The sequence below is a fragment of the Acipenser ruthenus genome, chromosome 15 (assembly GCF_902713425.1).
Source record: "Acipenser ruthenus chromosome 15, fAciRut3.2 maternal haplotype, whole genome shotgun sequence".
Classification (NCBI taxonomy): domain Eukaryota; kingdom Metazoa; phylum Chordata; class Actinopteri; order Acipenseriformes; family Acipenseridae; genus Acipenser; species Acipenser ruthenus.
The window spans coordinates 32,330,600-32,352,088 of record NC_081203.1 but is presented as its reverse complement, the minus strand read 5'-3'; the positions used below and the strand labels follow the sequence as shown (position 1 = coordinate 32,352,088).

The following is a 21,489-nucleotide window of genomic DNA, read 5'->3' as shown; positions in this document are numbered from 1 at the left end:
ACTTCTACAAGATTTGATGGGTTCTTTCTTTATTTTTTCAGCTTTAAGCTCGTCTCTGAAGTTATCAATGAAGAAAAGGGATTAATATACAACAATACTGGTAGATGTTTTAACATCTTATTTTATCATCTTTCATAGTTGTTCATAGGTGATCTTGTCTTCAGTACCAACACATAAAAGTCAATTCAAACCAACAATCATAAACTCTGTGAAGCAAGTCGTTAGACAATCAATTTCCCAACTGATCAGAAAACTCTATTTTGCATTATTGGTAATTCTGTGTTGCACTGCTTGTTTTGATCGGCACGAGAGGAATATAGTAGATCTGGATTGAACCAACTCCATAAAGGCCATAATTCCGTAGAATTCAGCAATGGCAATGCTGTACGTCTATGCTATCATCCATGACTATCAAACACTCAATAGTGCTACATTTTGAAATACTGGTAACAAAAGAAACTTAATAAATCAATGACAAACGTTTTGGCTAGAAGTCTTTCTCAATGCCTTCAATGCAGTTTTGTCAAAATGTTTGTCATCAAGTTTCTTTTAGTATTTCTAAACTGTAAGAGTAGCACTGAGAAGAAAATGAATACGTTTCCATGGTGAAATATCAGACTTAATGCAAGTCTTGCTGCTCAAAGGTGCAATTAAAAGAGAACTGCCTTGCATGTTCTGGATATTGTTAAGCTTCAATTTAATGGTCCCATGTCATTTTTGACAAAGAAGCAGCCCATTCAAAGAAGAAACAGCTTCGCGAAATACATCAAATCAATGGTGGAAATACTTTCAAAGTGATGAAGCTGGTACATAGAAAGGGAAAACAAAGTTTCCCCTGCTGATTTGATATAAATTCCACCTCAGACAGGTCATTTATTACTCATGCTGAACTTGGCTTTATTGGGCATAAAAAATGAGTTTTTCTCCATCCAAAACCTGCTTTAGTCATTTATGTTTGACTGTCAATTCTAATCTACCTGCATTTAATCCTCTGAACAGTGATGCTAACGTTGCCAAGTGGCAACCCATAACAACAACTCAACACAATCAGGTCCTGCAATTAGTACTTCAAAGGCTCCACAATGCAGGTTGCAATGGCAGACCTTGACGACAGCTTTTATAATGGGCGGAGTGCATATCCATTTCTAAACAGAAAGGCTTTGAATGTGACTGCTGTGTTTTGTATTTATTTAACCTGAAAGGATCATGGTGATTTACCACTATACAAAATCTTACCTAAATGGTATACTGACAGTAGTTACATACACGCTGTGGAATAATTCACATTGAAGTGCAGCCAATTAAGAGACTAATAACAGACAATGAGTAAATATAAATGTATAGGTAGCCATTGTACCCTGCCATCCTGCCAAAATGAAATATCTCCCACTTAAAAGATCTGCGAAATGTACATATTCTCATCAGGATTACATGAGTACATTTAATTAAGTATAAAAACTAAATGCATGGAAATAGGCAGTTATGGAAATCAGCTTTTTAGACCAGCTTTGCATGAGAATGATCTGTTTACATTGGAGTGTATTCAATTAATGTCTTGTTTTCCTTGGCAGTGCGCTGTACAGGTTAAAACGACTGGGATCCTGCAGGGATTTTCAGTCATGTGAATCTGTGATGAAAAAAGTCCCCAACCCCATGTTCTTGCCAGTTTAGTTTGTTCTATTTCAATTCAGACATCATGTGCATCATTCTTTGAAATGTAACAGATGCACTGAAATGCTTAATTATCCAGTTTTAACAAGCTTTACCATTTTTCTGCGAGGCTCCCCTACTTTTGGGAGAAGATGTGCAAGGCCCTTTGGTTAAATTGCCCTCTGAAATGGAGAGCGTTCATTTATTACAGTCAGAACCTGTTCAAATCAATGGCAATAGGATGAAAACAATAAAGGACGGCAGCGACTGGGGCTGGAGTCGTGGTTAAAAATACTGACGCTTTAGCACGCAATCCTGGATTAAAATACTTTTTTTTTTTGTTTACTGTTCTAGTTTTGATACAGTAGTTTCTGCTTGACTTCATGGAATACATATTGTTTGTTACTTGCTTACTGTTTTATTCATACTAGCGCTTTGCGATGTTATGAAAAGCTCTACATAAAAGAAATCAGTGTTGATAGTGATGTATCAAGACTACTTATGCCAGCACTTGCTGCCGATCAGGAATGGGAACTGCAGTACACTGGGTAAAGTCACAGCTGCTCCATAATGTAACCAACAGGTGCCAGCTTTGGCAAGGATGTACCAGGAGTTCCATAACAGGACAGAGCGGGAGAAATTGTCCGTAACACTCAATCTTTTAAGACCTGAAGCTACACTTAGTAACAGTTTTGGAAAGGATCGCTAAGCAACTGATGCGGTGTGGGTGACCTTGCACTCTTTGTGATGTTCAAAGAATGTCCAAGTCCCTTCGGATGTGCTTACAGGCCTTCCTCATACTGGCTGCCTGCCTATCTGAAACAACAACAGCGCTCAAGACACGTGGTAAAAATGACATCTTCAGAAAACAAACAAGTAGTAGACACATTCTGTCACAGTTTCTCAAGTCTCCATCAGCAAAAAGAAGTAGAGAACTCTAATATGCACGCTTACTTACACAGTACATTTACCACAAACCATATTAGATCACGATAAGCTGTTTTGAGGGGTTTTCTTTGGCACATTATTATTTTTATTTTTTTTTAAATCACTGACATTTTTGTGGGATACATATTTTCCATTTCTATCAGTAAGAATATTGGTCGATGTTATTTGCACTGTGCAACTATTTGCTCACATTAACTCCCTGCAAACCTTAGCTACTTGTCAAACACATAAAATACAGCATTAACAGCAAAAAACTAAACAAAAATATCTTCAGGAATGCACTCACCCAAACCTTCCTAGATTCTCCAGGTCTGGAAGCGGGGGTCCGTATGTCTCCACATGTATAGGCTTATACACATATAGGACCTCTTCAATCTTGGGCACAGGCTGCAATGAGATCTTCTGTCCCTGTAGAGCAAAGAAAAACAAAGTCCTCACTAGTGTGACAGGGCAGAGACTGGCAAACCTGCAAAGCGCAAGTGAGCATCTTAACCACTATGCAAAACAGCCGGGCTGATCAGCATTTGTGTTTTTTTGGTTTTTTTTAATGATTTTTTTATGGTTTTTAACCTCATCTCATCTCACTGACACGGGAACAGAATCCGTAACGGCAGTGTATCACACAACACTGCCGGTTACACCAGCAATTAATTTAAACTGAAACGAACAAATATGGAATGCGACACCCACAAACCTTGAATTAGTCATATTAAAGACCAAGGCATGTATGCATGCTACTAAAATCAGTTTGAAAAATCTGTGACTTACGGACAGACTGACATGAGCCCCCATGTAACCCCAGATTCAGAACCTCCTCAAACTTGAACCACAAAATGTCCTTAGCAAGTCTCTTCACAATTGGATAAGTGTTCTATAGAGATATGCAGGGAGGATGTGGTAAACTAAGCTAATCTAAGATTAATGTTCATCAGGATCTGTGAAATCAAGTCTGAAATACACCTCCACTGGATACTTGTTGCTGGGAATATGCAAATAATAACATACAATTTACTGCTAGTGACTGTGTGGTGCTCCTCTTACTGTATACCTCCCCAGGGAACTGCTGTCAAAAGTTCTACTAACACATCTAAATGTTTGTCCATTCCATTAACTTCCAAACTAAACTAAGACAACAGCTAATTACATGTATGCATTTTTTTGTTATGCATGTGCTTTGTTCTGACTTGCAGAACACTTACAGTTTACTGCAATGCACAGTTTAATTACACAATTGACTGCTAATTTGACCTGATCACTTAAAAAAAAAAAAATCACATGACAGGCTGATTATTTAATCCTATATTGCATAGCTATATAACAACAATATGCTGATCAGAAGTTTTATAAAATGTACTACTTTTAGCACACAATTTGCTCAGCAAAAGCACACCGTACGGTAAGACACAGGAATCCTAATTTACAGCAAAGAAATACAAGTATACTTTGTGTGATCCATTACCAGTCTTCAGCAGTAATGATGTACCAGCTGTGCTGCAAGTCGATAGAGAACAAAGCAGAGGTAGGTAAACAAAGGCAGTTTATTCAGGAAAACCCCTACTGTGCCAGTGGATTAGCCTGGGTTCATTCCTAGGTTACAGGGGAAAAAGGTGCATGCAGTGAAGGACTATAAAATAATATCTTCATGACCGCATTGCTTTATTCTAAATATAGGTTCAGCTGGGACAACGACCTTTGAAGTAAATGAACCTCAAGATATTATTTGCACATTTGCTTTTATTACTGATTTAAATAGATTCAAAAGAGCACGCAAATTCACAAATATCATCTTTAAAAAAAAATAATACTAATAACAGCGTAATTGCTACCCACAACTAGTTTTGCACATGCCAACCCTACCCTTTTCCTCCGGGATTAATCTACTCCACAGGCATTCACCCTCTATAGGTCAGAGTAATTATTTGTTTGCTGAACATCAAAAGCTGCAGGGCAGGCAAATTACACAACTAATTAAAAAACTCTGGTTAATGGAAATAATTATTATATAACGTTCTGCCCATGTAAACACTCGTAATACACTGCAAACAACCGCAAACTATTGTCTGATAGTCTTTCCCTACCAGTTTGATGTTAAAATTGTCATCAGACACATCACAATCTTTCCAGATTATTTGTTGAGTGTATTTATAAAGTCATTAGTAGCTGGCTGACCATTACTAGGGACCCCGTAATTCCAAGAAGGTACTGCTCCAGGAACAATGCTGTGCGTGCAGTCATGAAATTCCCTCCAATCATTATCAGCCCCAGGAATACTTCACTGCACAGTACCCGCTTACTTCATTGATAAAGCCCGCTTTATTTTGCAAATAAATGAGCCATAGCAAGTAACAGCAAGCCTTGCACTTTTAATTAATGCAATTCAATTAGCACCACTGTTCTGTGAAAGAACAGTCAGCAACTTTAAAATCTCGGTTTTAAAAGAAAAGGGCAAAGGGAAGGTTTTGTTATCATGCATTTTAAACACGGGCAGCATATTTCTAATGTATCATGAGCTCATTCAATATATACTGAACATACATACATACTGTACCAATTCATATATATATTAAAAACATCTGAAAAAACAGTTGAGACTTAACATCATCTGCCTTCAAAACCTTTGAATGGAAGAATTTTGTGGCACGAACTGCAGTTTTAAAAGGTTTGTTTTATTGGGTTATGTTTCTCACATATCTGTCTTTGTTTTGTTTTGTTTTTAACAATTATTGTTCTTCATTTTCCAATTTTCTCCCAATTTTTGGAATGTCCAATTATTATTCAACCTGGCTCACAGCTGCAACCCCCGAACTAACTCGGGAGAGATGAAGACGAGCACTCGCATCCTCGTAAATGAGTGCCGTCAGACATCCTCTTTTTTTCACTCTGCAAGTCTGAACTTACAGTGTCGGAGGACCACGAAGTTCTAAATTGCGTACAGGCCGGCCTGCAGGCACCCGGCCAGCTACAGGGGTTGCCGGTGTGTGGTGACCCAATGATTCCCCAGCTGACCTAACCCCTACCCCGGCCAGTAAGCGCTTGGCCACGGTCGGCAGTGGCATAGCTTGGATTCAAACCAGCGATCTTCAAGCTATTTTTTTTACAAAAGAAAAGGCTCATCAAGTGGCGCGTCCAGTAAAGGCACTCCACCTAGAAAATGTGCCACTCAGGAGCCCCCACATATCTCTCTAAAAACAAAACAAACAAAAAAATTATATATTATATGTATATATATATATATATAGTAGAAGAGGAGCAAAGTGGCATAGAGAAAAGCTCCACCATTTTGTTTCTTGGAGAAAAAGTAATCATGAACAAAGCACAATCTTCTTCAAGAATCTTTTCAGTTTTTGGCAATGTGAGAAAAATCAAAACGGATAAACCTGCATGTGACAGCACCAGACTAAACAAAGAAGCAGAACTGGTTTTAAAATAAACAAAATGAACAAACAGGGACTGGAATAGAGCAGGTTCCCTTGAGTGCTCCGAGCAACAGAGAACTGGAAATAAAAAAATCAGCTCAAAACAGACAGCTGCAAACTAATAAAATCTATGTAAATTAAACCACATGCAGTGGGGATTTTCCTGTGTGTGTACACATACATACATACATACAAGTTGGTTTCTGGAGAACTAGCATTAACACTCAAAGTCACAGTCTAGAGTAAACAAAGCAAAAAAAAACCTGTGTCATCACATACCTACAGCAAACACATCCAGGTTTGGGAAAATCCACTTGCAACGTTTTTATTTATTTATTTATTTTTATTTTAAACTACCTACGTACGTACCAGGGTTGCTTTGAACAAGGTTCAAAAAATGTTTTATAATATGTGTCAAGGCAGTGCGCTAGGGTTAATCTGTATACTTAACTATATGATCTATTTAACTTCTTAAGTAATTCAGCCAAGAAATTGCACTGAATTAGTGCATGAGTGATTGCAGCGCACATATTGTTTCTATATATTTTCTTGCATGCATGTTTGGAAGTTAGTTTAGTTTTTTTTCTACACTTGATTGGGGAACGAATCATGCACAATTGATTTTTATTAATTAGACCACTCAAAAAACCTTTGCCTTGCAATTATACAAAATGTATTAACTTACAAGGACATTAGCTCATTTCTGAACAGGAAAAAAAACAAGGATGTATGTCATTAGCTTGACAGTATTCCTTCAATAAAATGAAATAGCCTTTACTTTGGTATATATGTTTGTCTCAATATAAATTATATTTTAATAACTTAAATTCAATCTGCAAAAGCTTTTCCATAAAAAAAAAATACAATCTCAATATTCGACAACAGATATTTCCTATAAAGAAAATATTTGATTCACATTTTACTAGAAATAAGCTCTGCAATGAGATGCATTGCACACGTATCCGTATTTACATAGCAAATTGTATTTGCATATATGAAAGTCAAAAGGACCAGTCCAAATTAATTTATAGATGTCTGCCAGTCATAGCTTGGCATTTCCACATACTGTAATAGGCGGTCTGTTTCCTTAGTAGCTAACAGTTACATTATGTCAACGAACATGAGATTGTTCTGTGTCATCACCACAAGCCACAAGCCGTCTGCTAATGGAATACTAATAAAGACAAGAAACAGCCCTACCCTGTGGCATAAATGCAACCCACAATGCTCAAAGCCAGTCTGTGTTATGACTTTGTGATTCATTGTTTCACTTAATCTACATACATAAATAATTAAATAATAAATAAATAAATAGGTGTGCAGAACAAGTGACCCATGTGTGCTGGGTACTAGTCACAGGCTATCCAAATAAAATGAGTGAGACTACATACCCAAGGGTACCCCTACAAACACACATCTACAATAGAAGCCAGGCTGTCTGACAACTCAAACCAAAAGGGGGGCAAAACTACAATTATCAGAAGTCATTGAGAAACAACTACCAGTATAGAAAAAACTTTTTTAAATATCTTGCCTAAAGTAACATAAAGTAATCCAAGATTAGTGCTAATCAGGGTCTGGGCAAACCAGCTTATTACATTTGATACCTTCTCAGTGTCCAGTGCTTTATAACAACAAACAGGGAGAACTCACAGATAACACATGTTTAATTTAGATAAAATGTTTGCAATAAAATCACAATGTTATAGCACAGCCATCTGCAAAATTATTATTACTTTTTTTCCCCCTCCGTGAGTGCAGGAAAGAGATTCAGCTGCTCCGCTCGCAAAGCCCAGAAAGCTGAGCACTGTTCAGTGTAAATATTACAGTGAGGCCTGTGGAGGTGGCTTCAGCACAAGTGCTCTCACACATGCTGATGTCAATCAGGAACATTTGCCGCTGCACCTTCCAGAGCCCCATTCATCTCTTCACTCAGCTAACTGCACTGCTACAGATGGCTTTCTGCCACTTCATCATACTCATCACTTTTTATTTAAAGAGGCAGCAGACTTCTTGGTCACTCGCCCCACTGGAGCCAAAACATTTCAAAAGTTCAGTTCCTCTCAGTTTCACAGCCTGGGCTGTAACGTGCGAGCTATAGAGGTCATCATGCTCATAAGCCTAACATTAGCACCTTTTTTTTTTAATTTAAACTATAGGGGACCCATGAAATGATCCTGCAAACGTGCTTTGTTTTTTAACATGTACCAAAAAGCTCTAATATAATGTTCGAATGCCAGTGTAATAGCTGTTCATTTCTGTGGCGAGCCACATGAATGTATTGTGAATCTCCGGCCAACTAATCGAACAAAAATGAATTTAAAACTACTAAACATTAGGTATTCACATGCCTCTCCGATAAACATTATTATTAAAAAAAAAAAAAAAAAAAAAAAAAAAAACTGCAAGCTGCTAAAATTAATTTAAATTATTTTATATAAGCTGGGCTGTAAGGGTTAAAGTTGAGAAGCACTGCAATTTTAAATGAACTGTGTAAGAACTGCTATGAACGAATCCATTGATTTGTTTTTCCACATTACAGTAAATCTAGACAAATGATAGCCTGTATCTCAATCCTCCCAAGATTAAAAATATAGATATATGCGTTCTCAAAGGTCACAGAACACTGCATTTCAGCAAAGCAGAAAATTCAGGAAAATATAAATACTTGTGTCAGCAGTGAATCAAAGAAAATGAACCAGAACTACAGATTCTAAGCAAAGTCATCTGACACATTTACTAGGATACTGTTTTAAGCCAACAAAAAATATATTCAAATAAGTTACCCAAGATATAGGACATACATTTACATTAGAAAAATAGCACAGGATGTAAGAAATAAATCTAAGACATACATTATTAACGTATTACTACAGTAAGCAGTGTGTTTCCTGTCATAAAATGTTTAGAATGAGTATAAAAAAAAAATAATAATAATAATCTTTGTACTACACTTATCGTTGACCATACTTCATATCCAGCCTGCCTTTACTTTAATATAATGATTTGCGATCTTCGCATAACCAATCATTAGTTCCCAAATCTTTGGCTGCCATGGGCGCATGTTACTTCAAGCCCTGTGTATACTGTAGTTGTGGTGACCTCTAGCATGACCTCCACAGAGGCAGTCGTGCATTTTACTGCAGTATAAATCCTTAGAGACGAGTTGAACCTGTTCTGTTTGGCAGACAGCCCCCTTTTTCTGAACACACTTCTCAGATTTATAACAGCAATAGGAAAGGAAAGGGGCACTGCGGCTCAGACTTGGGTTTTTTTTTTTTTTTTCTTCTACAGCCCACATAAAACACAAGTGGTGCAATGAGAAAAACTGCAGTCTATGGCCTTTAACTGTAAGCCGTTAATGGTTAGTTAATACACAGTAAACTATTAAATATTAATACAAAAATGTCAATCACTGAATTGGGTTTACAACTCAGGATGTGGCTGTGGAAACAGTTTTCAAGGGAGATCAGGTTGTATGTTATACTTCTAGTTTAATAGTTTAGAAGTATGTTACTGTAATCATAGAAAAACATGCACAGCATTAGCCAACAACAGTAGTATACTGTATATATAACAATAAAAAGCCAAAGAGATCACAATATCTTTAGCAAAGGGCTGGAAGGATAATTTGAATTTCAAATGTGAATTCATTTAAATATCCTGTCATAGTAGGATACCAACTTTTAACCTGCTAAATGTACCATTTCACAAACACATACAATGTTTATTAATACTAAAATAAACTAATAAAAACATTCTAATACACAGCAAGTAAGATTAAGGGGGGGGGGGGGGGTCCCATTTTATTTTCCCAAATTATTAGGACAGCCTTAAAAAGAATTCTTCAAATAAATGTATGCCAAAACAAATAATTCTATAATGGCATTCCCCTTGCAAAAAAAAAGCCATCTGCATGGTATTAGGATTCAGAGAACTGTTTAGGAACACTCCTTTTTAAAAAAAATAAATAAATAAATAAATTGGAGACTATTTTCTGATTCGTTTTAAAAATAAATAAATAAATAAATAAATAAATAAATAAAAAAGATTTGGGAAAAAGTGTATTTCAATATTGAGATCCTAGCATGTGGATTTGCATACATTTTACCAGTTTAAATACATTTAAATATTCAAACGTGTAATCTCTGTACAACAGCAATCGAGTGCTGAAAAAGAAAGATTCTTGAATATGCATCACTTGGAACGGCCGCTCTGACCCTGACTGCAAGATCTTCTTTGCTGAATCATGCAAACGTACAGAGAGCAGTCAGGGAAGCATGATGCTCTCATTCCACGGAGATCTTCCTGGTAGAATGTGTTTTTAAACAAACAAAATACATATTGCATTCACCTGGAATCCTCATCTTTGACCGGTAACATCGCTGAGTAACAGCCCTTTCTGATGACTCCTGAAAACCTACACGGGAAGCACAACTTCTCTCATACCTGTACAAAGCAACCCAGTTGGCAGAACATATATCTCTGTATACAATGGACATTTTTTTTTGGTTTTTTTTTGTTTGTTTTTTAAACGACACACATGGGTGGCCTTTTTCAGCAGGATTTCTGCTTTCATGCTGTAATAAATTCACCTTTATATGACAACCTCTACCTCAAGACAGCTCAAAAGAAGAAAAAAAATCACATTAACCAGACAGTTTATAACAAAGAGTAAAGAACAAGTTATAAAAGTTATTTAAAAAAAATAATAAAAAATCTAGGAAACATTCCAGGAAACTGACATGTATGTGTGTAGAATGAATACACCCTTTTTTTCTAATTACTTAACTTGTTACAAAAAATTGTTGGGGGGGGGGGGGGATTCAGGAGCAATTGAACACTAGACAAAATTTATGCTGTTTTCTTAAATCCACAGTAAAAAAAAAAAAAAAAAAAGCTATTACAGAAACAAGAAAGTGAAAAAAATAAGCCTGTTCACAAAAGAGCTCTTTGAATGCAACTTTATCACTGTCTAATACAACTTGACTGTACAGTCCAAGGTTAAACAGCAGGAAAAAATACCATGTATTACATTTAAATCAACCAGATTTTTTTTTGGTGTTTAAAAAACTTTTTTTCAGACCACTTACCTCCAGACCTCTATTTTAGAGAACTCTAACCTTAGTTGTAATAATAATAATAATAATAATAATAATAATAATAATAATAATACTTAAGAACATGTGCAGCATGTGTGATACATCAGCTGCTTGTTGAATAGACTTAAGCAAACCCTACAACAAAGTTACGAATGGATGCTTTATTCAAGGTGGTGATGAAAAGCTGGACACAAATGGTCAGATTCTTCAAAGGGCAAATGCCAGGCATAGTATGCAGCAACCTACCCAGTAACAATGGCACAAGGGGAGTGAAATACTGTTTGCTCAGAGAGCATGACTGCAAATTAGACCCATAGTCAAACAGAATGAACAATTCAGGAACATTTAAAAAGTCAAAACAATAATGGAAGTCTACTGATCCTGTTTATCAATTCACCTGTAAGAGCACGCTACGAAACCACTGCAGTAAAAGCTTCCGTTACCTTTGTTGACAGTACTGCTGCAAAGATCAAGACTGCTTTATCTAAATGATTAACATTACTTCCTTAGATATTACATTTCAGTCCCCAGCACTCGCTTTCAACCATGGGTCCCTGTATATCAGGTACAAACAAAATCATACAAAACAGTTTACTACATTTAAATTTGATATGAAGTTAATAAGTTGTTACTTATGAAGATTGTCATTAAGGAATCTCAAAAACATCTCTTGTTAAACTATCATTAGCATTTATTTAGTTGCTCAGTTTCTCTGAAGAAACTAGGCATTTGCCCCTAGTGAGCGATTTAAAAGGAGGACTATTTGTACACACATTTTAGTAACTGGTCCTCAGAACTTTACTAATAAGCCCAGTGCTTTAGTGTTACTGCAAAGACCTCCGGGCACTGCTTCCATCAAGTCATCACCTGAGGTTCCAAGGCAACATTCCACCAGCCCAGAAAGCAAGCAGAGTGTCACTACTTTAAAAAATACACATTTAGACAATAAGTCCTCTGCTGAGCAACAGGTCATTTAAACTGCCTAAAATGGGTAAAAGGTGGACTTTTAATTTGATAAAGAAGCAACTGTATGTTTGTAAAATGATTTGGTTTTATGCAATCATTCTTTAGGGGGTCATAATTGTAACCTAGAGTCTCTACCTACAACAAGGCCCTTTCTGAAGCTAAACAGTGTCTTAGGAAACTGTCAAAGGTCTTTAATAAATGAGCTGTTGTTGTAGAACAATAGGTGAGCAGTCTAGCAGGCGACTGTTGTCAGCCAAGCTTTATTGGGTGCCAAGACAACAATACAGAATGTACCCGAAAAGAAGCTGAAGATTTTTTTTCCAGGTATGTTACTAAGACAATGAAAGTATGCATTTTTTGTTTTCACAACTCCTGTTGTTCTAGTGATTATCTGGTGTAGTCAACACTAAAACCAGACTGACAAGCCATACCAGCTTGTCACAGCTAAATTAACTACACAGTAGCTCTTCTTTGGAAATTTATAGGTTTTAAAATACTTGTTATATTACTATAACTGGGCTATTTCAATACAAACAAACGTAACCCTTTACAGCCTAAAATGGTTGCATTGAGGTAAAGGGGTGGGGTATTTTGGTATCTGTAAAAGGTTTGCAACTGAAAGTTTCAAGAAAGTTTAAAAAAAAAAAAAAAAGGAGCATGTGCTACCTGTGACTTTGTATTGAGTAATACCAAACAAATTATTTTGAAGGATTAGACTGCTTGGATTTAAAAATGACAGGGAAATAGGCATGCTATTGTTCTTTTTAGTGTAACTGGAAAATAACATTAAAAAAATTCTTATGGCGAGTTAAGTCAGTGTTTTATGACATAGTTCTTGTTCTCTTTTATTAGATACGCTTTTTAGCTGGTATAATCATTTTTATTCAACACGGCATTGACGGTTGAAAAAAATGCTGCCGAGCAGAAGGTAGCAGAACAAGCCCAGGACACGCACATGAGGAAATAATCAAGTGCAGCTAATGCAACAGGGAAGTGTGGGAGGCAAACACTCAAACTGGCAACGATGGAGATGGACGGGGGAAGCCAAACTGGCCCTGTGCCAGTGACCGAGCGGCAGGGTATAAGAGATCAATGTCGAGGACAGCTTCTTCTAGTTGGGAGATTCATTCAAGATGCTAATTAGAGCAACTGAGCAAACGCCAATCCCAGTCCCTCCTGAAACGCCTTCAGACTGTTCTTGAGTTTAGCACCCTGGATTTAACAGGGTGCCTTCATTCAATATTTAAAGAAAAAAAACTACTGTCACATGCTTTTCGGCACCAAGACACAGGACTGAAAATCTGACTCGGATGCGCAAGGTTGAAAGCAGATTGAATACAGAACTATGCAAAAATGGGGACTATAAAAATAAACAGAAATTCATGGAAAAAGCAACCCAATGTTGATGTGCTGGCTGAAGCATTTTTGGCTCGACAAAAAAGTGTTATGTCACAAAATTTTAAATATTTACTTCTACCTGGCAAACATTATTTTAGAAAGTGAGGGTCTTCAAATGTGAACAGTCAATCTGTTCGTAAGTGCTCTTTGGTTACTCTTTATTGTTTAATGTTAAGTCTGGGAGTCGGCAATTTTTTTTTTTAAAACATCTACAACTTAACTCGAAGAGCACAATATTGGCTACAATATACAGGAGAGACTAAAATTAGGGTTCAAATTACAACATGCAGCAATACAATTGCTATACTGTCCATTACTGTGTTTCAGGCTAGAAAACGTTGTTTATTCACAGCACCAAGTGCCTCGGATATAAAGGACTGAACATTGAACCATTTTAAAGTCAAACGTCATACTGTTTATTTAACTGTTAATAAATATTTTGGTTTATAACAAACGTTACCCTGACTGAAAATGCATCTTGTTGAAATACATGCAGTCCATTACAGAATGCTGTCTGGAAGCCTATTGTTCATTGACTTAAGAAGATACAGTACAACACTACCTGTGATTATTTCCCGATTGTCTCAAAATATTTACATCAAGCTCCATGTTCATCCAAACCTTCAGACTCTGAAAGACTGGCGGAAAAAGCATGGGCTGTGGTTCTGGTTTCTATTTTATTACCTGCCTACTAGAAATAGGACTGAACCCACCAGAATGCATGTTACAATGGAAATCACTACCAGGGAAACAAAGTCAAAGCAGAAACCTAACTAAGGGGATAACAGGGCTTATACTTGATTGCCAAGTCACTGAGCCCCTTGAAGTCTTAAATGTGGTGAATTAAATCATAAAGCCCTCTTCTTTGGCACTGTAGAAAAATGATCATTTATCCATTTGCCAGCTATTTAGAAGAGAAAGCCAAATCACTGTTTTATAAACACCTGCAAACAGGGAACAGCTGTTCTCATTTGTTTGTTTTATCAAATCATTTTTTTCATAAAGGCTAAACAAACAGAAAAGCATTTAACTAAATTAAACCCAAACCATTATGTCTGTCAGTCCGAGTCAGTGATGCAGCATGTAAAGTTTCTGAGCACCTAATCATACTTCTATAGAAAAAGGCAGGGACTGGCAGAACTAGAAAGAGAAGTGACAAGACTTGATCCCCTTTCTTAATTGCTGTTGATGGTTCATGTATCAAACTATTTGAAAATGTAAACCATTTACAATAAGCAAAAAGCCAAAATATTTACATTGTACCGAGTTGATTTTTCATAAATGCATACTTCCAACTGCCTGTGTGTTCCTGGACTTACAGCACAGCAAACAGTATTACAACAAATATCACAAAAGCAGCATTAACAATAAGAAAGTACAATAAAACCATACAAATATGGCACATGTATGTTTTGATTGCTTCTATGAATTCACCATGGAAGAATTTCAGAAATTGGGGGGGGGGGGGCAGAAAATGAAAAGGCACGCCTGTCTAGACAAGCCTATCTCTTGGTGTGGAAGCTGAGGTGTCTTAGGTAGAGTTGTGGGACAAATTTGGCTTAGCTCTAGTCTCTAAACTGACAGCAAATCTCTCAAATGTGAATTCCAGTAGTAGACTATCATAGTCCATTGAGAATTACTGAAATTAACTCATGTAGTGAATTATGTTTTATTGCACTGGCTTTTTTTTTTCTTTAGCCTAGTCCAAAAGTAATGAAATAGATAGGCTGGATACATCATTTCAGCCGTTCTCTAAAACACTGCTGCCAAAAAAGAATCCTGAAACATTAACAGAACATCACATAAAAAAGGCTGTGAACCAGACTAGACAGCACATACAGCTTGCTTGTGCTTTGCTTGTACAGCGGTTTCTTGATTTGAGTGTTATAGCTGTTTGTTTTACAACTCTACTGGGTAAAGTTGCATTCTGATAACATTCGAGCAAAAAATAAGAGGAGTAATGTAACACCTTCCTAATATTACAGATTTTTTCCCCCCTCCAAACAAGTTATCTTCATCTTCGGCTAAATATTTGCATTTATAAATTCCAACAAATCAGTATTGTTTCCTATTATTTTATAGCTTCCAGTCTTTCTGGGTCTCCAAACTAAAGCCCAGCTTAATATACAGCATCTTTCTTCTGTACCACACAATCAGAGTACCTTGGAAAATGACTTGGTATCGTTCAGAGGACAAACATTTCAAGAACCATGCAAATGTCAGGAAGAAAAGGAAACAGACAAACTTATGCCCCCATTGGGTTATCAAAATCTAGACAGAACTGTATGGAAAACTCCCATAGATTTAATAGGAATATACAGGGATATTTGGGAATGTTTGTTAAGCAAAGGCTTGTCATGCTGTAGTTGTCAAAAAGATATAATATTTTCTAAAAGCCACTAATCATTTGGAAACAGAAGATACTGATCACCTGGGATGTAAACCAGGGGCTTTATATTCTGTAAGGTACAGTAGTATCTGCTGGTTGCTAAACTGAGGTATTTGAAACTGGCTTAAACTGCCAGGATCAACACTTGCCATGTATAAATCAGTGGAAAAACTCTGTCTCACAGAAAGAGCTCCCTCGCTTCACTATATGGAACATTTATCTACTAGACCAGGTTAAATGGTATACATAACAAATCTAGACACAACATTAGCCAGGATTAGTCGATGCCATTAAGCTAAACTAATAAGGAAGTTTGGCACTAGGGATGATTGAATGTACTCTTAAAAGACTTTCAATCATTCAGAACTACTGTAATATGTATGCAAGTGGTTACCTGTGCATGCTAGTGTTTTTATAACCAGAATGGGACATTGTTATAGTCAAATCAATATACTTGATTGCTCATGTATCCCATGGCAAACCTTTATTGTAAAAAGATGCACATTAAACCACCAGGATCTGAGGGGGGGGGGGGGGGGGGAGAGAGAACCATTCAGGTATTTTGGGCTGCCATAAGTCTGAAATTGGCTGAGGGAGAATGGAGGTCTTGTTTTAAAGAAGTCTACCATGAAAGTCCATGATGCATTAAAAGTAGCTTAAATATAATTGTATTCAATTGTCCACCTTTCTTTAGTCCTTGAAGCTGTTTTTGATCATAGTAAGTGGAAAATGTGACCTGTCAACTCTGCTGGCTCAACCTACTCTGAATATATAGAGAGGGTGAGTAGGAGGAGGGACAACCAAGGTTTGCCAGATGATTTAAATGGAATGAGTCCTTTTCAGTCCTAGGAAGTTAGAATTTCCTAGACAAGCTCACTGGTAAATACAGATATAGAAAATAAAACAACAATAACTCAATATTAGTTCAACAGAACTCAGAACCACTCAAAATAACTTCAGCAAACATCATCAAAAAGACGTTCTGGTGAAGAAAATGCAATTTTTGTGTTGGACCCAAACTATGAACCCTGTCTGACTCCATGGTCTTACCATCATGATTCCAGTAGAGAAGGTGGTGGGCCTGACAGTCTGCCGCTGTTTTTCCAGCTCAGTCTCTAGCTGGGCGGCGCGATCCTTGTGCTGAGCCAACAGCAGGGTGGCAGGCAGCTGGGAGCTTTCCTGTAACACAGAGATCAGTGTTCAACAGGAGGGAGGGCAAGGAGACTCATCTCTTCAAATTCAAGAGGTCTTGTCCAAAAACTCACTCTGAGCACTTAAAAGATTAATGCTCGTTTTCAGGGATCTGATATCGAGAAATGGGATATAAGCAAGATGTTTTACTTAATACTGGCAGTAAGTGTTTTTAAGTGTCGTGACTATATTCCACTTGTAGTAGGTGGAAGTCAAGCGTTAAATTGTAGTGGAGGATCATTGCCAAAAAGCTGTTAATACAAAAAAAAAATCGATCATCCCTGCCAGGTCAGCAGAACAACGTGAATAGTTTCAGAGATAATATTAGAGGAGAGGGAATTTCTTAAAGATGTTCTGTCCCCATATGGTTTTCATTTATTTTATTTATTTTTTATCATTTTTAAAAATTTCGGTTTTGTTTCTACAGCTATGGCCAAAAGTTTTGCATCTCCTAAAATGTTAAGATTGAGACATAATAACCAAAACATAAAAAAAATAAAAAGTATATGAACATCATTTAGATCTTTTATTTAACTACAAAATTATATCGCAAAAGTCCACCGGAAGCCCTAATAGTAGTACAATATTTCATACTAGATTTAGAAATGTCATATTTTCCAATGTGTCAGTTTTTCACTAAGTATATGGAAAACTACAAAGCGGTATGTAATTTCAGTATGTTAACATAACATTATTCAGTAGGTTTTATTCAACTTAATGAAGCAAAATGTGTTCATTCTAGAGGATAACAGAGCTTAATAACCTCCTACTGCTACAAGTTGTACAGAGATCTGAAGTGACTATAATATAGCAAACATTATTATCTTAATGCTAAACTGAACATGGTTGTGGATAACTGTAGTTAAATAACAGATAGAGATTTATTCAGTGAGCGTTGAATAATTACCTCTCCAGAGTACAGATATATTGTACACAAGAAGCTTGTAAGGCTGCAACACTTCAAATGACATATTTAAAAAGCACAAAAAATTGTTACAGTCCTTTTTCATAAACGTTAGCATGCAATAAAAAAAATGTATTTGAAGTCCTTTCCTCAGCTAGTCTAATGTGTGCATTCATTTAAAGATATCTGTACAGAGCAATAATGCACTCCTAATGAAAAACAATAAGATCCCTGTCTCCAGGCTGGGGTAAGGAAGTATGGGATCCTGGTAGAATTTCACCATAGAATTGAGATCATTGTTACAGCTCTAGAACAAGGACTGTGGGATCTTTAACACCCTCACGCCAGACAGGACCTGGGTTTTACATCTAGCTGCCTCTAGCAGCATGCTGGCTGAGGCACTGGTAGAAGGAGAACCTCCAGGTCACCCCTGGGTAGTGTCTGAGACAGGGAACTTCTGTCTCACAGCCCATCACTGAGAAGGCTAATTATTAAACCAGGGCTTTTTATCTCAATGTTCCCTTTTGATCGATTATTCAGAGCATGTGAGTCGACTACTCTATTTATCACATATATTAAAAGTTCCATATGATATGGAATTATAGTAATGCTCTACCCCAAAAACATCCAGCAAGTTCAAAATTCCTTCTCACAGGAACTGGAATTGGGAATTGATTTTAAAAAGGAATTGGAAATGGAACTGAAAAACAGGAATTGACCCCAACCCTGATACTATAGCTAACACCCATATTTGGCATATATATTTTTTTATTTATTTTTACTGGTTTTTTTTTGTTTGTTTTTTACCAAGTTTAACAAAAGCATTCTATTACATGATTAAAGGACACAGACGTCCGCATTCTTATAGTGTATGTGTTCCTGTACAGTCTTTTTTTACCAAAAAAATAAATTAATTTGGAGTGAAGTAACCAGGACAATAATGCAAATGGACATTATAAAGTTGCAGATAATACAGTACAATGTTTTGGAAGACTACTATGACAACCACAGAAAAATACATTTTTTTTTTTATTTAAATAAACCCTTTTAGATAATATTTTAGATTTTTAGAAATAACAAAAAACTGCTGTTAAGAATATGAAAAAATAAAATCAGTAGTTACTCTACTTGCTCTTTCCAGCAGAACTGCAAATCAGTCAGTGAAACTATCAATAATAAAAAATGCTTTTGATTTTGAATTGCCATTGTGCATAATTAAGTGATACTGGAACCAATGTTTTTTTTTTTAAAACCTTTATAATGAAATGTGTTGTTTTTGTGATACAGATAATAACTCTGCTGTTTATTATTTATTCAACAGCGGAGGGCTTTCTCCAGTTCAGTGGCTAAGCATCGCAACAACCCCAAGCTTAGAGGCAGATGCACTTTTCCTTAATGGGGCCACATGAAAAACAGGAAAACACAAGGGTAGGGTTCAATCACACACAGCTGTGTTAGACACTGGGCAGTTGGACACAGAGGCATCCTAGGCATGTTAGCTGCCAATCACTCCGCTTAATGGAAGCGTTGTTTTCTGGGACTTCCTAGCTGGGGAATGCAGGGAAATAGATTTTTAACAGAGAGAACCCCACCCGTAGATTTGAGGCTACACTGCCAACAGTAATACAAAACAGATAAATAAATCACAGCCACAAACATGCATTCGCTGTGATACACAGACAAAGAATGATATAAAAAATAAATACATTTAAAAAAAAAATACAAAAAAATTAAAAAAAACACTTGGCAAAACAGATACTAATCAATGGCAGACTTTGTAGTCTTTGCAGACTTTGTGAAACTTGGAACAGCCAAACAGTTGTGTTCCGTTACATTTCACCTGGGAGAATCTGGACTTCATTCACCTTCAGCTCAGAACAATGAAACGACTGTTGTGCCCACATACTCTTTACCAGCAACTGAGCAACACGCTAAAACGACAAACCAGAGAAAGCATAATAAGCTGGTTCAGCCACAGAATGTTACCTGCAACTAAAAAATAAAAAAAATGCTTTGTACTTTAGTTACATAAAAGCACAAACTTCTTACATAACAAAGCCAAAAAACTCTTAGAGAAAAAAAACACAGATATTTTTGTGGAAATCTGTTGTAGTTTGCAACTAGTTGTATTCTGATGACAAAAAAAAAAAGATTAAGGAAACTCCCTGTTCCAAAGACTATTTAAAACAAAAGATGTCTGTTTTAACTTACATTTAAATAAGATGCTTTCTCAATCCAGACAGAATGCCATAAAAACCCACCTCACCATTCTTGAGTGCACATATCCAAGTCTCTACCACATCTCCCATAGGGAATTGGTATAAACAGTCTGTTACTTCAAAGCAATACTGCAATAAAGGGTCAAGTGGGTTTAAAGGAGGAAGTTTCATGCAATCACCGATTCACTCTTCTCAAGAGCGTATGCTGCTGTATCAACTGAGCTCCCCCAATCTAGGATTTATAGTGATGGTTTTTCAATGTTATGTAGAAAAACATTTTGGACATATGCATTCTGGGCATCTAAGCCTTACCTGCCCTTAGAGTTTACCCTATATAGAGTGTACCTATAGAAAAACAAACACTACAGGGGTTTACTATGACAGCTAACATGGCAAAAACATATCCAACATTTTACATGTTTTGTGAGATATCAGCAAGTTAAAGTGGAACCAAAGAATTATGCAAATCTACTATTTAAAAATAAATAAATAAATGCTGTTATGACTGTCTGTCGTTGAACATTACTCTCTGGGTTAAAGATGGCAGGTTTTTAAAGGGAATGTTTTTTAATTAAAAATGGAATTGCTCTTGGTATCTGGAAGACACTCACCAGCTCATCCAGCAGCGCCTGCTTGTTCTTCTTCTTGGCCAGGACCTGCCGCTTCTCCTCCTTGATCTGCAGCAGTCTTCTCTGCTCATTCTCCTGCCTTTCCATAGCCAGCAGCTCCTCCAGCTCCTCCTGCTCCCGAGTCTGACACAAAGAACCCCGAAATGAATTTAGCAGGCGCTTTTACCCAAAGGGACTAGAGACTAGAGGGTGAACTATGCATCAACAACTGCTGCTGCAGAGTCACTTACAACAGGACCTCGGTTTTACGTCTCACCCGAATGATGTTAACCAGGGTGATAATGCTTTCAAATTAAAAAGATTTTCGCTGGGCTGAAGATCTTTACGTTCTTTGCTCACATTTTTATTATTTTATTTTAATTTGGTTCATGGTACATGGAGATTTTTCAAGCGAAAGGATGTCTCCACTTTCTTCTTCCTGGTACCATATCACTTACCATGGTAAAAGAAATTTTCCAAAAGCTATAGAGTGGTTCTGGAATAAAATATGTAATTAAAGCCAAAAGAACAAGCAAAATACAAAATCATGTACATCATAAATATTAGGGTTGGGAATTTTATTTTATTTTATTACATTTCTTAGAATTAATCTGAAGACATATTGTTAACAAAGGGCTGTGGTTTGATATATCATCCTAATGCTATCAATCTATTTAAACTGAAGTTGGTTATTTTAA

The 21,489-nt window shown here is 36.6% G+C and overlaps 1 protein-coding gene across 1 annotated transcript in view; it reads right to left on the bottom strand.

Annotated features, from left to right (window-relative positions):
- Nucleotides 1-21,489, bottom strand: part of LOC131697625 (CDK-activating kinase assembly factor MAT1-like) — a 45,596-nt gene that overhangs the window by 18,292 nt on the left and 5,815 nt on the right. Inside the window, exons 5-7 of the mRNA XM_058987981.1 lie at nucleotides 20,795-20,935; nucleotides 16,920-17,048; nucleotides 2,885-3,006 (exon numbers count right to left, since the gene is read on the bottom strand). Of these exons, the coding sequence (XP_058843964.1) occupies nucleotides 2,885-3,006; nucleotides 16,920-17,048; nucleotides 20,795-20,935 (392 nt within the window). The remainder of the gene's footprint in view (nucleotides 1-2,884; nucleotides 3,007-16,919; nucleotides 17,049-20,794; nucleotides 20,936-21,489) is intronic.